This window comes from Salmo salar, chromosome 21 (assembly GCF_965601325.2).
Source record: "Salmo salar chromosome 21, fSalSal1, whole genome shotgun sequence".
NCBI lineage: Eukaryota > Metazoa > Chordata > Actinopteri > Salmoniformes > Salmonidae > Salmo > Salmo salar.
This window is the reverse complement of record NC_138311.1, coordinates 37,706,011-37,722,974: the sequence shown is the minus strand read 5'-3', so window position 1 is coordinate 37,722,974 and position 16,964 is coordinate 37,706,011. Positions and strand designations below refer to the sequence as shown.

General features: G+C 45.8%; 1 protein-coding gene across 11 annotated transcripts in view; it reads right to left on the bottom strand.

Moving 5' to 3' along the window:
- The window catches only part of LOC106582286 (uncharacterized), a 181,524-nt gene that overhangs the window by 42,828 nt on the left and 121,732 nt on the right, over nt 1–16,964 (bottom strand). For 10 of the 11 annotated variants that reach the window (XM_045704743.2, XM_082967159.1, XM_082967156.1 and 7 more), the window contains 3 exons: nt 3,136–3,222; nt 1,986–2,063; nt 131–352 (listed from right to left, as the gene is read on the bottom strand). In XM_045704743.2, the coding sequence (XP_045560699.2) occupies nt 131–352; nt 1,986–2,063; nt 3,136–3,222 (387 nt within the window). The remainder of the gene's footprint in view (nt 1–130; nt 353–1,985; nt 2,064–3,135; nt 3,223–16,964) is intronic. The other variant, XM_045704747.2, reaches the window with a different exon arrangement.

Below are 16,964 nucleotides of genomic sequence, written 5' to 3'. Positions count from 1 at the left end.
ACGGAGGTTATTGGTCGAACCACAGAAAAGGGGGATCGGGGTAAAAGAGAGGGAGAAAGAGGAAGGTAGGAGGAAGAAGGGAAGATAGGAAGGAAGAATGGCGTACGTAGAGGAACCATGCGCGGTTCACCTTGGATCTGTCTAAAGGCAGCGGCCGGCACTGAGGGCCGAGAGGAGACCGAGCGATCCCACTCAGGGCTGAACAAGGGGTGATCATAGTATTCCTCGTCAGAGTGGTAGGGGTCATCCTCGGGCATAGACACAGAGATGGAGGGGGCGAGGAACTTGCACCTCTCCCGAGAATTTTGGAAGTGGTGGAGAGGGCAGGCCTCCTCCTCCTCATCCCCTACATCTACAAACAACAGACACACAGGAGAAGAACGTACTGCAGGGGAAATCTGGACACACAAAGAGAGAGAGGCAGACAGGGAGAGGGAGAGGGAAAGACACACAGAGAAACAGACAGGGAGGGAAAGAAATTGAGGAAGGGGAAGGGGGAGGGAGGTAGAGGGACAAAGAACAGACACACAGGAGAAGAACGTACTGCAGGGGAAATCTGGACACACACAGAGAAACACACAGGGAGGGAGGGAGGGAGGGAGGGAGGGAGGGGAGGGAGGGAGGGACTTAGAGTTGGGGAGAAAGAGAGAGACTGATGAGAGCGAGGAAGAGAAAGTAGTAGAGATAAAGAGAAAAAAAGATTGAGAGAACAAGGGAAAACTAAGACAAAGGGTGAAAGAGAGAGAGAGAGAGAGAGAGAGAGAGAGAGAGAGAGAGAGAGAGAGAGAGAGAGAGAAGCAACAAGACAAAGACACAGGACAGTGACCAGCAACTGAAAGTGACTGAGTTTGGGGTCTGCCATAATCAGAGAGAAGATGGGACCACATAGTCAGAACAATTTAACAGTGACCGTGATGTAAAGCAATGTAACAATGACATCCATTGAAAGCTAATGTTATTGGGCCGACTGCTGCAGTACTGATGAGCAAAGTGCTGTGGGCCGACAACTTTGCTTGCTGGCTGAGGTATTTACTCACTGCCCTGAGTAAAACAGTGGTGCCAAGGTGTTCTTTTATAAACATACTTCAATTTCTATATGAATTGATAAAGATATTTAAATATAAGGGAGATTGCTACGTAATAAGATAGGAACAGAGGGAGTTTACATTTTCTGAACATCAGGAAGCTATGTAGCTAACATGTAAATTCAACCACCAGTCTGTCTGAGCATGGCTGGTTCCTCCCACAATCTCTGTCATAGGTCACATGTCCACTGCAGTCAGACTTGACTAAACAAACACAGATCAGGTCAGGCACGATCAGAAACAAACCAGGAAGACAAACAAGCATGGGCAGAGAACAAGGAAAAACTAACAAGAAGACATGCTTAAACACAGGACAGAAGAATAAAGACAAATACACATAAGTGGAAACAAGAGAGGTTAGGAAGGCAAACAGGCTACCAGAGTTATATCTGCAAGGACAGGAGGGGTGGATGATGAAAGTCAGGGGAGAGGAAGGATGCCGGTGGGGGGTGAGGAAGAGTGAGGATGGGTGAGGTCATGCGAAGGTCATGCACTGGCATTCCAAGACGAATGGTCAGGGAAGGGGTGAGGATGAAGGAGTATGGGCTTGTGGATGGAGGGATTGAGGTAAAGAAGTGATGGAGGTGAAAGCATTTCTAAATCCGTGGTAAAAAGGAAAATGAGGAGAAGGGAGAGGACTTCTGTTCAAAGAGAATGAATGTCTAAGAAACACTTCCTGTGTTTGGTTTCCTGTTTCTGTGTAACCATATGACCCAGGTCGGGAGCCTCTGTGATTGGTTCTTCTGAAGGTGACATATACAGTATCCTCCAATGGGGCAGAGGAATGGTGTTCCAAGTCGTCTCAGCACGGTCAAATACAACTCCACTTCACATTCACTCATGATGATAACACATCTCTCTCTCATCACTCTCTCCCTCATCTCTCTCTATAGACCTTACCTTGATCCAGGGGTCCGAAGCAGTGTTCAGCAGCAGGTGAGGGAGGAGGGGAGGGAGGCAGGTTCGCCGTGTCTTCAACTACAGAAAACCAGACAGAGGGAGACAATGTATAGGGAGTGACGTTTGGGTGTGTATCTGGGTGTGTATCTGTGCATTATGGTCTGTGTGTGTGCGTCGAGGTAGTAGTTGATGAAGCCTGGAGTCTCTCTCTCTCTCTCTCTCTCTCTCTCACTCACTCACTCACTCCCTACCTCTCTCTCCCTCCCTCTCTCTCCCTACCTCTCTCTCTCTCTCTCTCTCTCCCTACCTCTCTCTCTCTCTCTCTCGCTCTCCCCCTACCTACCTCTCTCTCCCTACCTACCTTTCTCTCTCTCTCTACCTACCTCTCTCTCTCTCTCATCTCTCCCTACCTCTCTCTCTGGTTAATCCTTTAAAGCTCCTCTGAAAGTCACTGTAAATAGTAAAGATGTGAATAAATACTATAATGGCTGTTTTCTGCTGAGTAATTCCTCCAATGAGCATTCTCTGCTGGAAATGTGATGAACTGTAATAGTGAATTAGCTAACAGTAGTAATACAAGTACATTACAGGCATCCTTATAAAGCAATTCAGAATTAAAAAAAAACAGCATAGTCCTTACAACCTTCCCTTCAGTGACGTCAAGGCTGGCTCCCACACTAACCCTCCATAGATGTATGATGCCATAGATGTGCTGACAGACAGACGTCGCATCCGGGGATAGAGAGAGGCTACTACATGTTGAGGGTCAGTGTTGCTATGTGGCCTCCAGAGGGCTGATCTGGGATATGCTCTGCTCTGGGTTTACTCCCCCAGCACTACCACCATGGTAGATCTACTCTGACAGCTGTCCGGACCTGACACGGATCTCTAACCCCTACACTCATACACCCCAACAGCACCATTTCTGTCCACTGACATCAGCCAAAAGGACCTCTTGTTTCACACTCAGAATCGCTATGCTTCCTCTGGAGGGGTGGGGAGGGCTGGCACATGTCAAGAGTGTGTGTGTGTGTGTGTGTGTGTGTGTGTGTGTGTGTGTGTGTGTGTGTGTGTGTGTGTGTGTGTGTGTGTGTGTGTGTGTGTGTGTGTGTGTGTGTGTGTGTATGTATGTATGTATGTGTGTGCGTACCTGAAGGCAGTCTTGTCTCCTGTTCTCCTTTCAGTACTGCCACTGCCTCGGCTGTCACCTCCTGCACAATCCGCGCAGACACTTGCTCTGTGACACACACACACACACACACACACACACACACACACACACACACACACACACACACACACACACACACACACACACACACACACACACACACACACACACGTCAGTGACATGTCTAAACCAACCATATCTTGTCAATCATAGTATGTCAATTAAATATTAACTTAAGATCTGTCCTTATTGATTGATAATGCATTTAATGATTGCTTTCTGTCTATCTAAGGCTGATTATAATTTTTGGGGGTTCTCTGCATATTAAACAATCTATTCTTCAATCTATACTTGGAGCATTGGCAGCGTTCTAACTGCAGAAATCGCCATGGAAACACAGCTTCAGGCAAGAAGACAGCAGCCACAACTACTGGCCAATCAGAAATGGTCTTGGGCCTGGGCCTGTGATTGGCAGATAACTTTGAGCCAACAATTGTGTGGTCTGCCCAGGGTCGTACTAACTATGAGCCAAACAAAGCAAAGGAAGCATGTTTAGTTTTTTCATTGCAAAATGTTTTGCTACGGTGTGCACTAACGAATACGACCCAGATACCTTCCACTGGTCAGAAACTATTTAATGTAGATGATGTCTTTACCCATTAGACATACAGATGTAGGATCTTAATTTGATCACTATTTTGTTGCTGAGAATTTTCCTGCACAGCAGTAGTGTACTCGAGGTTTAAAAACTGTCAGACATTATTTGTCCTAACATAAAATGTTTTTGACGAAGCAAAGGTGGGGAGCTCTGGTGGAGCGTCACACATTAAGGAAAAAAAATTGCAGCGCATATGATGCTGTTCTAACACACGTGCAATGATGTCCAAGGGAAATAAACAGTATTCATTGTTTGCGGGAATGTCTTTGTTGTTGTAATAATGCAAACCGACGTGGTACTTTCACCATTAAGGATTCCAGTTTTAACGTTAGCTAGTGCTAGTCGGCTGTATTTCTCCTTCTATAGCAGTGGTTCCCAACCAGGGGTACTAGGACCTATCCACAGGGTGTACTTGAGAAGACTCATGAGACCATAGGCCTACTGGTCAAATGAACATGAGGGGTTACATTCAGGGCTACACCGGGCAGAGCAAAATTCTGTTGGTGGTACAGTAACCAAAAAAGATCAACCACAGTTCAATAGCTTGGTCTCAATCTTCTTTCTAAATGGTGAGTCAAACATGTTTTCAGCTCTTTTATTTCCATAAGTGATCATTTTCTCATGGCTCTCTCATCTCTCTGCAGCAGACATATAGTGAGCAATATGTTTGAAACATTGAATCGCAATAACGTCGCAGTATCAAATCGCAATACATATCGTAGATGGCACCTAAGTATCGTGAGGTCCCTGGCACTTCCCAGCCCTAGTGTGTGCATGTGTGTGGGTAGGGTTTGTGGATATACCGTATGTTGTAGTTGGACAGCCATACATCCATGATTCCTGTGCATATGGACTCCAATATATACTGTACATCCATATCATGTCCTTTATATTACATTCATGAGTTTCACTGTCATCATTTAGTGTTTTTGAGAATGTCAGTCTTCTAAACCGTGTAATTGACATAGCAACAGTGTATTTCAGTGGGAATAGTTAGTTGGCGGTGGAGAACTTTGGTGGTCACGACGTGGAGCTGTTTCAGGACCATTTTCCACCCACCAGACACACACGAAGGCACACACACATGTACCAACACACACACAAACATGTCTTCTGGGAACACTCACACAGCACACTCACCCACTCAAATGATCCTGCTTTCTGTGGCTCCATTTCAGAGTGAAAAGGAGAGTGTCATACAGACATTGACAAATACGTACCACTGCCAAACCCAAGTGTCATTGCAGTCAATTTAATCCAATCAACACAAAACTATTCAAGAAAACGTGAAAACCTGAAAGAGTCTGTTTTAACATCTTCAGTAGAAGTTATACATGCCAAGTAGTCTCAAACTAGCTGGAAAATAGAAAAAAACTATCGATACTGAAAATCTAAGACATCAATTAACACCCTCAGATCACCCTGAGATCAAGATCATAAAACTGGATTTCATATCTTCAATGTCAATCTCTCTTCAACCCAGTAATGTTGTGCCTGATGTACTGAACAAAAATATAAATGCAAGAAGCAACAATTTCAATTATTTATTTATTTATTTATTTATTTATATTTCACCTTTATTTAACCAGGTAGACCAGTTGAGAACAAGTTCTCATTTACAACTGTGTCCTGACCAAAATAAAGCAAAGCAGTGCGACAAAAACAACAACACAGAGTTACACATGGGATAAACAAATGTACAGTCAGTAACAGGCCATAGTGGCGAAGTAATTACAATTTAGCAATTTACACTGGAGTGATATATGGGCAGATGAGGATGTGCAAGTAGAAATACTGGTGTGCAAAAGAGCAGAAAAAAAAAAAAAATATGGGGATGAGGTAGGTAGTTGGTTGGATGGGCTATTTACAGATGGGCTGTGTACAGCTGCAGCGATCGATAAGCTGCTCTGACAGCTGATGCTTAAAGTTAGTGAGGGAGATATAAGACTCCAACTTCAGTGATTTTTGCAATTCGTTCCAGTCATTGGCAGCAGAGAACTGGAAGGAAAGGTGGCCAAAGTAGGTGTTGGCTATGGGGATGACCAGTGAAATGTACCTGCTGGAGCGTGTGCTACGGGTGGGTGTTGCTATGGTGACCTGTGAGCTGAGATAAGGTAGGATAGTCAGTTTTACGTGGGTATGTTTGGCAGCATGAGTGAAGGAGGCTTTGTTGTGAAATAAGAAGCCGATTCTAGATTTAACTTTGGATTGGAGATGCTTAATGTGTCTGGAAGGAGAGTTTACAGTCTAACCAGACACCTAGGTATTTATAATTGTCCACATATTCTAAGTCAGAACCGTCCAGAGTAGTGATGCAAGTCAGGAGGGCAGGTGCGGGCAGCGATCGTTTAAAGAGCATGCATTTTGTTTTACTAGAATTTAAGAGCAGTTGGAGGCCACAGAAGGAGTGTTGTATGACGTTGAAGCTCATTTGGAGGTTTGTTAACACAGTGTCCAAAGAAGTGCCAGAAGTATACAGAATGGTGTCGTCTGCATAGAGGTGGATTAAAGAATCACCGCAGCAAGAGCGACATCATTGATATATACAGAGAAAAGAATCGGCCCAAGAATTGAATCTTGTGGCACCCCCATAGAGACTGCCAGAGGTCCGGACAACAGGCCCTCCGATTTGACACACTGAACTCTATCTGAGAAGTAGTTAGTGAACCAGGTGAGGCAGCCATTAGAGAAACCAAGGCTGTTGAGTCTGCCGATAAGAATACGGTGATTGACAGAGTCGAAAGCCTTGGCCAGGTCGATGAACACGGCTGCACAGTACTATCTTTTATCGATGGCAGTTATGATATCGTTTAGGACCTTGAGCATGGCTGAGGTGCAACCGTGACCAGCTCGGAAACCAGATTGCATAGAGGAGAAGGTACGTTGGGATTCGAAATGGTCGGTGATCTGTTTGTTCACTTGGCTTTCAAAGACTTTAGAAAGGCAGGGCAGGATGGATATAGGTCTGTAACAGTTTGGGTCTAGAGTGTCTCCCCCTTTGAACAGGGGGATGACCACAGCCGCTTTCCAATCTTTATGAATCTCAGATGATATGAAAGAGAGGTTGAACAGACTAGTAATAGGGGTTGCAACAATGGCGGCAGATCATTTTAGGAAGAGAGGGTCCAGATTATCTAGCCTAGCTGATTTGTTGGGATCCAGATTTTGCAGTTCTTTCAAAACATCAGCTGTCTGGATTTGGTTGAAGGAGAAGCGGAGGGGGGCTTGGGCAAGTTGCTGTGGGGGGTGCAGAGATGTTGGCCGGGGTTGGGGTAGCCAGGTGGAAAGCATGGCCAGCCGTAGAGAAATGCTTATTGAAATTCTCGATTATTGTGGATTTATCAGTGGTAACAGTATTTCCTAGTCTCAGTGCAGTGGGCAGCTGGGAGGAGGTACTCTTATTCTCCATGGACTTTACAGTGTCCCAAAATTTTGGGGAATTAGTGCTGCAGGATGCTAATTTCTGTTTGAAAAAGCAAGCATTTGCTTTCCTAACTGATTGTGTGTATTGGTTCCTGACTTCCCTGAAAAGTTGTATATCGCGGGGACTACTCGATGCTAGTGCAGTATGCCACAGGGTGTTTTTGTGCTAGTCAAGGGCAGTCAAGTCTGGAGTGAACCAAAAGCTATATCTGTTCTTAGTTCTACATTTTTTGAATGGGGCATGCTTATTTAAGATAGTGAGGAAAGCACTTTTAAAGAAAAACCAGGCATCCTCTTCTGACGGGATGAGGTCAATATCCTTCCAGGATACTTGGGCAAGGTCAATTAGAAAGGCCTGCACGCAGAAGTGTTTTCGGGAGCGTTTGACAGTGATGAGGGGTGGTTGTTTGACCCGGGGACCCATTACGGACGCAGGCAATGAGGAAGTGATCGCTGAGATCCTGGTTGAAAACAGCAGAGGTGTATTTAGAGGGCAAGTTAGTCAGGATGATATCTATGAGCGTGCCCATGTTTATGGATTTGGGGTTTAACCTGGTAGGTTCATTGACAAATTGTGTGAGATTGATTTGTGTGAGATTGAGGGCATCAAGCTTAGATTATAGGACGGCCGGGGTGTTAAGCTGTGTTATGAGTTTACGGAGTTATAAACTCAGCAAAAAAAGAAAAGTCCCTTTTTCCGGACCTTGTCTTTCAAAGATAATTCGTAAAAATATAAAAACTTCACAGATCTTCATTGTAAAGGGTTTAAACACTGTTTCCCATGCTTGTTCAATGAACCATAAACAATTAATGAGCATGCACCTATAGAACAGTCGTTAAGACACCAACCGTTTACAGACGGTAGGCAATTAAGGTCACAGTTATGAAAACTTAGGACACTAAAGAGGCCTTTCTACTGACTCGGAAAAACACCAAAAGAAAGATGCCCAGGGTCCCTGCTCATCTGCGTGAACGTGCCTTAGGCGTGCTGCAAGGTGGCATGAGGACTGCAGATGTGTCCAGGGCAATAAATTGCAATGTCCGTACTGTGAGACGCCTAAGACAGTGCTACAGGGAAACAGGACGGACAGCTGATCGTCCTCGCAGTGGCAGACCACATGTAACAACACCTGCACAGGATCGGTACATCTGAACATCACACCTGCGGGACAGGTACAGTATGGCAACAACAACTGTACGAGTTACACCAGGAATGCACAATCCCTCCATCAGTGCTCAGACTGTCCGCAATAGGCTGAGAGAGGCTGGACTGACGGCTTGTAGGCCTGTTTAAGGCAGGTCCTCACCAGGCATCACCGGCAACAACGTCGCCTATGGGCACAAACCCATCGTCGTTGGACCAGACAGGACTGGCAAAAAGTGCTCTTCACTAACGAGTCACGGTTTTGTCTCACCAGGGGTGATGGTCGGATTCGCGTTTATCGTAGAAGGAATGAGCGTTACACCGAGGCCTTGTACTCTGGAGCGGGATCGATTTGGAGGTGGAGGGTCCGTCATGGTCTGGGGCGGTGTCACAGCATCATCGGACTGAGCTTGTTGTCATTGCAGGCAATCTCAACGCTGTGCGTTACAGGGAAGACATCCTCCTCCCTCATGTGCTACCATTCCTGCAGGCTCATCCTGACATGACCCTCCAGCATGACAATGCCACCAATCATACTGCTTGTTCTGTGTGTGATTTCCTGCAAGATAGGAATGTCAGTGTTCTGCCATGGCCAGCGAAGAGCCCGGATCTCAATCCCATTGAGCACATCTGGGACCTGTTGGATCGGAGGGTGAGGGCTAGGGTCATTCCCCCCAGAAATATCTGGGAACTTGCAGGTGCCTTGGTGGAAGAGTGGGGTAACAATCTCACAGCAATAAATGGCAAATCTGGTGCAGTCCATGAGGAGGAGATGCACTGCAGCTGAGGGCCACACCAGACTGTTACTTTTGATTTTGACCCCCCTTTGTTCAGGGACACATTATTCCATTTCTGTTAGTCACATGTCTGTGGAACTTGTTCAGTTTATGTCTCAGCTGTTGAATCTTGTTACGTTCATACAAATATTTACACATGTTAAGTTTGCAGAAAATAAACGCAGTTGACAGTGAGAGGACGTTTCTTTTTTTGCTGAGTTTAGTTCATATAAGGAAATCAGTCAATGGAAATAAATTCCTTAGGCCCTAATCTATGGATATCACATGACTGGGAATACGGATATGCAGCTGTTGGTCATAGATACCTTAAAAAAAAATATATCACTATCTGGTGTGATCACCATTTGCCTCATCTAGCGCGACACGTCTCCTTCACATAGAGTTGATCAGACTGTTGATTGTGGCCTGTGGAATGTTATCCCATTCCTATTCACTGGCTGTGCAAAGTTGCTGGATATTGGCGGGAACTGGAACACGTGTCATACACGTTGATCCAGAGCATCCCAAACATGCTCAATGGGTGACCCTGTTGGAGACGACGAGCACGCAAATGAGCTTTCCTGAGTCGGTTTCTGACAGTTGGTGCAGAAATTCTTTGGTTGTGCTAACTCACAGTTTCCTCAGCTGTCCAGTGGCTGGTCACAGATGATCCCTCAGGTGAAGAAGCCAGATGTGGAGGTCCTGGGCTGTTGTGGTTCTGCGGTTGTGAGGCTGGTAGGAAGTACTTGCCAAATTCTCTAAAACGACGTTGGATGCGGCTTACGGTACAGAAATAAACATTCAGATCTCTGGCAACAGCTCTGGTGGATATTCCTGCAGTCAGCATGCCAATTGGACGCTCCCTCAAAACTTGAGACATCTGTGGCATTGTGTTGTGTGACAAAACTGCACATTTTAGAGTGGTCTTTTATTGTTCCCATCACAAGGTGCACCTGTATAATGATCATGCTGTTTAATCAGCTTCTTGATATGCCACACCTGTCAAGTGGATGGATTATCTTGGCAAAGGAGAAAGGCTCACTAACAGGGATGTAAACAAATTTGTGCACAACATTTGAGAGAAACAGGCTTTTTGAGGCGTATGGAACATTCATGGGATCTTTTACTTCAGCTCATGAAAGATGGGTCCAACACAGATGGGACTGACTGTACTAGATGTTGCTTTTACATTTTTGTTCAGTATAAATCTAATATGCTGAACAGGAGAGACATAAGGCGGACAGTGAGGAGAAGAAAAAAAAGAGAGAAATGAACCACAGACCCACTGAGAAAGTACTGACAGATTATTGACAGATTCCACCAAATGAAATCAAATGTATTTATAAAGCCTTTTTTACATTAGCAGATATTACAAAGTGCTTATACAGAAACCCAGCCTAAAACCCCAAACAGCAATCAATGCAGATGTAGAAGCACTGTGGCTAGGAAAAACTCCCTAGAAAGGCAGGAACCTAGGAAGAAATCTAGAGAGGAACCTCCAGCCTTCACCTCTTTGATCTCAGTCCGACTGACCTAGCAGATCAACCACACAGTGTGACATTCCAACACACACAGGAAAAGGCTGTGTGTCAAATGGTACCCTATTACCTATGTTGTATGCATAGGAGAAAAGGCATTTGCCATCTTCAGGTTCTATTACTTTGGTCTCTATCCTGCTTCTTTTAACATGACCATAACGTCATTCTATTCTGGAGATTACAGCTTAGCTATGATGAACTCCCTCCCTCCAGACAGACAGACAGACAGACAGACAGACATGCACCGCTCACTCCCTCGCCTAGACAGATACCTTCTGTCCCTCGCTCTTCCCTTCTATCCCCCTCCCTCGTTCTTCCCTCCCTCCCTCCCTCCAGACATGGCACCACTCCCACCCTCACCTAGACAGATTCCCTCGCTCTTCCCTTCTATCCCTCCTTCGCTCTTCCCTTCCTCTCTCTCTCCCTCCCTCCAGACAGACAGAAAGACATGCACCTCTCACACCTTCACCTAGACAGATACCTTCTCTCCCTCGCTCTTCCCTTTTATCCCTCCCTCACTCTTCCCTTCTATCCCTCCCTCCCTTGCTCTTTCCTTCCTCTCTCCCTCCCTCCAGACAGACATGCGCCGCTCTCTCCTTCACCTAGACAGATACCATCTCTCCTTTGCTCTTCCTTTCCCTCGTTCCCTGCCTACCTCCTCACAGACTGGGCAGTGATGTGTCCTGCATCCAGATCAGCATCTGTCTCAAAGGCACACAACGACACAGGCTTAAACACACCTACCTCACACACACACGCACGCACACACAGCATCACAAAGGTGTTGGGTTCATTCCAGTGAGACAACAGTTTTTACTATCTGACAGCTACACACCAGAAACACACACACAAACACATCTAATGTTAATGACAACTGTCTTCTTCAGTCTCATTTCAGCCCTTCCTGACAGAATAATGTTGAGTCAAATTAACAGTTTTCAGTGACAACTGTTACTGCTCTTAGCAAGTTTGTCTCATTGGCCTTAACACATGAATAATCAATAAAAACATGAATAAATAAAAACATATCAAAATGTATCTCAATGAAACAGCACAGCAGTATAAAATAGAAGGACAGTTATATTATAATACAAAACCACAACTAAAATCCTCACAGACATGCAGACAACACTGTACTGAGATACACTACCAGGACAGAAAAGCTTTTCTTTACCTGTACTGGTCAGACCAGTAGAGCAAAGCGACAAACTGATTCCCCTGGAGCTGAGACCTGAGGCAGCCACAGAGTCAGACACACTGCCAAACGCAGGCTTGCATCACACTGCAAGGCAGGGTGGAGCGGGGGGAGAGAGAGATACCAGCCCCAAAACTCCTCCGTGTGTGAAGGGAACAGAGCTGTTGCCACAGCAACACACGACTTAGGTGGTCTGGGCCCTGTCTAATTCTGAGCTTTGGTTGCTCTGTTCCCCTCCCCTCTCCTCCCATACCCATCCCTCTCTCCCTCCTCTCCCCTCATCCCCTCCCATCATGATCTCCTCCCCTCATCTCCCCCCTCTCTCTCAATGTCTGTGAGAGCTCACCCGCCACACCCAGCATGAGCACACCCCATGACCAACATAATGTCGCCAAAGGTACTGACTGACTAAATAACTGCACCCCGTGTACATGGGGAAGCTCATGAAAACCATGACAACTGTCTCCTCCAAAACCACCACAACAGAAAACCATGACAACTGTCAGCTCCACAACCACCTCAACAGCACCACTCTACGTAGTCGATAACAACCGGATGCATCCAGTTTTAAGGGGAAATAGAAAGAAAGCCTTCCGCTTTTGAACGTTAACAAGGCGACACTCCATGTTAACTCCTCCAACACATTTACTGGATTGGTTCAACAGTGCAAAAGAGAACCTCCCCCAACAGTTATTTTTTTCTCATCAGGACCAGAAAGAAAGAAACGTCTCTCAGGCCTGCTACGTCCTTCACAATGACCTCAACAGAAAACCAGGACAACTGTGTCCTTCACAACGACCTCAACAGAAAACCAGGACAACTGTGTTCTTCACAACGACCTCAACAGAAAACCAGGACAACTGTGTCCTTCACAACGACCTTAACAGAAAAGCAGGACAACAGAGTCTTTCACAACCCCCTCAACAGACAAGAGTCAAAACACCAAATGATCATGTCAAATTATTATATTAAAGGGATACTTCAGGATTTTGGCAATGAAGAGTCAGATACAATTGGATAACATTTTTATGTCTCCGCATGCAGTTTGAAGGAACATTTACATTTAAGTCATTTAGCAGACGCTCTTATCCAGAGCGACTTACAAATTGGTGCATTCACCTTATGATATCCAGTGGAACAACCACTTTACAATAGTGCATCTAAATATTTTGGGGGGGGGGGGGGGGTTAGAAGGATTACTTTATCCTATCCTAGGTATTCCTTAAAGAGGTGGGGTTTCAGGTGTCTCCGGAAGGTGGTGATTGACTCCGCTGTCCTGGCGTCGTGAGGGAGCTTGTTCCACCATAGGGGTGCCAGAGCAGCGAACAGTTTTGACTGGGCTGAGCGGGAACTGTGCTTCCTCAGAGGTAGGGGGGCCAGCAGGCCAGAGGTGGATGAGCGCAGTGCCCTCGTTTGGGTGTAGGGACTGATCAGAGCCTGAAGGTACGGAGGTGCCGTTCCCCTCACGGCTCCGTAGGCAAGCACCATGGTCTTGTAGCGGATGCGAGCTTCAACTGGAAGCTCGCAGCGTTAAAGTAATTGCTAACTAGCGAATGCTAGCAATAACTGCATCTCATAAGGACCGCCACAGGAAAGGAAGACTCAGAGTTACCTCTGCTGCAGAGGATAAGTTCATTAGAGCTAGCAAATGCTAGCAATTACTTTTCCAGTAATTGCACTAACTCTAGTTAACATTGGCTCTCAAAACTACCTCATAACTTCCTTCATACTGAATGCAGTATCACAACCTTACGCCGAAGTCGGCTCCTCTCCATGTTCGGGCGGCGTTTGGCGGTCGACGTCACCGGCTTTCTAGCCATCGCCGCTCCATTTTTTCATTGTTCCATTTGTTTTGTCTTGTTTCCTGCACACCTGGTTTACATTCCCTAATCACACTGCATGTATTTATTCCTCTGTTTCCCCCCCCATGTCTTTGTGTGAAATTGTTTTTGTTACGTGTTTCACGCAGGATGTTTAATTGTTAAACATTTGCTTATTTGTGTGACTTTTTCGCGCCTTGCACTTTTTACATTTGGCTGGAGGTTTTGACGCAGTGGCGTCTGTCTGTTTTATTGCCTCCGTCTAAATAAAGTGTGCGCCTGTTCACAACTCTCTGCTCTCCTGCACCTGACTCCTCCACCAGTAGCGCACAACCTTGACAGAATTTCACACCACCCATGGAGTCAGCAGGAGCAGGTACCCCGGTCAGAGGAGTGCGTCCGGGAACACTCAGCAATGCTGCAACATCTCGGTGCCACGATGGATCGCGTTGTCCAGAACATGGACCTCGACCAGGGCAGCCGGGGTTACCTCTACCCGTCCCTCCTGGATCCAGTCCCAGTGGGATTCGTCTCTCCCTTCCCAGGGAGTATGATGGGACGGCAGCACGGTGCCAAGGGTTCCTATTACAGCTGGAACTATACCTGGCCACCGTTCACCCAGCTCCCATGGGAAGGGAGAGGGTGTCCGCCCTCATCTCATGCCTCTCAGGGAGAGCTCTGGAGTGGGCAAACGCCATGTGGGGAGAAGGAGACACGGCTCTTCCACTTGAGGCAGGGGACGAGGAGCGCCCAGGAGTTCGCCCTGGAATTCCGGACCTTGGCCACCAGAGCAGGATGGAACGACAGGGCCCTTATCGACCACTACCGATGCAGCCTGCTCGAGGACGTCCGACGGGAGTTGGCCTGCAGGGATGCCACCATCACTTTTGACCAAATAGTGGATCTGTCCATCCGGTTGGATAACCTGCTGGTCACCCGCGGACGTCCATAGAGGGCTCTGTCGGGTTCCATCTTCCAGCATCCCCGCTCCGGTGCCCATGGAGCTGGGAGGGGCTGTGCTTAGGGAGGCTGGAGGAGGGGCCTTCACGTGCTCCATCTGTGGCCGCAGAGGGCACACTGCCAGTCGGTGCCGGGTTGGTCCCTCTGGGAGTCGATGCAGCAGGCAGGGCACTCTGGCGTCTCCCCAGGTGAGTCTGCACCACTCTCATCCAGAGTCCTCTGTTGTCCACCTGTTTGTACCTGTTTGTTTTCCTGAGTTTTCCCGTATTCCCAGCATAAGGCAAAACCCCCCTCCCTCCCTATTTCCTTTGCAACTCTGAAGGGGGGATTGGGGGGCCTTGAATGCTCAGCTCACAAGGTTCCTTGATGATGTGAGGCAGTAGGCTTCTTCTACCTAATGGTAAGTCCGCCACTCCTTCTGCTCAACAAACTCGAACTCAATAAATAATTGTTTTGGGGGCTGCAGTTCGCAAACGATATTGTGCTTCTCACCCTCACGGCAGCCAAGCAATGCATTCCACCAAGAGTCATTTAAAAAAAATGTATAACCTTTATTTAACCAGGTAAAACCCATTGAGGTTAAAAACCTCTTTTGCGAGGGTGACCTGGCAAGAAGGCAAAACAGGGAAATAGCAGTGTCCATAAAACATTACAGTAAAATACAGAATACACACAAAAGACAAAGTGTCACAAGTTAAAGATACAATTGAAAAATTAGAAACAACTGCAGTTATCATAAACATTGTTGTCGATCTCAGTTCTAGCCTTAGGAACAGACAAGGACAGCAGCGACTGTATTGAGTGACTGATCTGGTCAGTAAAGAACAGATACAAAGGGAGTTGTCCCATCAATGCTTTGTACGCAAAAGTGTACCAGTGCTTTAGCCTACTGGTGGAGAGAGAGGTCCATTGCACCATAGCATACAGATCAAAGTGATGGGTGAGTGATCTAGCATTTTTAAAGAATCTTAAAGCACCATGATACACTGTGTCCAGAGTTTTTAAGGTACTTGCTGAGGCCTGCATATAAACAATATCACCATAATCCAGCACTGATAAAAAAAAGTGCTTTGAACAAGATTTTTTCTGACTAACATTGAAAAACAAGATTTGTTCCTGTAATAGAAACCCAATTTCAACTTCAGTTTCTTGGTCAAGGTATCAATGCGCTGTTTAAAATTCAACAATTCATCTAACCAAATCCCAAGTCACTTATCAATTTGCTGGCCTGTTATAGTTAAAATCTGCAAGTGACTCCATCTGTTAACTTTCAAGGAAGAGAAAACCATAAACTTTGTTTTCCTTTCATTAAGCACAAGTTTCAATTGGAAAATCTGCCATAAAAGATCATCTGTAAGTCCTGAAAAGCCTTCTCAATATTAGACGCTCTAAAATAAATAATTGTGTCATAAGCATGCACATGGAGATTTGCAGAGTCAACAGTCTTCCCTCTATCATTTATATACAGTGTAAAAAGGATCGGACCTAAAATTGAGCCTTGGGGAACTCCTTTTGTAAGCCTTCGAAACTCAGATTTCATACCCTCCTGAGCTACTCACTGTGCTCTGTCAGAAAGATAGATTTGGAACCAATCCAATGCATCAACACTTCAACCAACGTTTTTTAGTCTATACAACAGCAGGGCATGGTCAACAGTGTCGAAGGCCTTCTGAGCATCTAGATTATCACCTACAACCTTAATTACAGCAGTAATTGTACCATGCTTGGCTCTAAAACCCGGCTGGAATTGAGATAAAACTGAGTTATTACAAAGAAAGTCTTGTGAGTTCATCAGGTTTTCCAAAACTTTTGCCAGTGCAGATAGTTTAAATATGGGACGATATCTTTCCAACTGGGACGGATCTCCACCTTTATGTAAATGCGTGACATAGGCTGCTTTTCAGACTTTTGGAATGGTATTACTCGCCAATGAAAGATTTTATATATGAGTGAGAGGGGCAGCAATGATCTCTGCACCAATTTTTTGAAAATATGGGTTTAATTCATCCGGGCCAGGTGCTTTCTTAATATCAATAGATTTGAGTTCCTTTACAACTTCTTAAAGCTCAATCTCGGTAAAATGAAATAAATTAACCGTAGGCCGGCATGTGGCAGTTTCATTCACAGCCTCATTTGAGATGTTTGGAAATAGTTCATTACCAAATAAATGCCCAGCTTTAACAAAATGTTCATTAAACATGACAAGCAGTTTATTCTTGTCAGTCACATCCATTGAATCTGAGGTCAATTTCAGTGGATGACCAGAGAAGTTCGTGTTAGCATTCATGGATTTA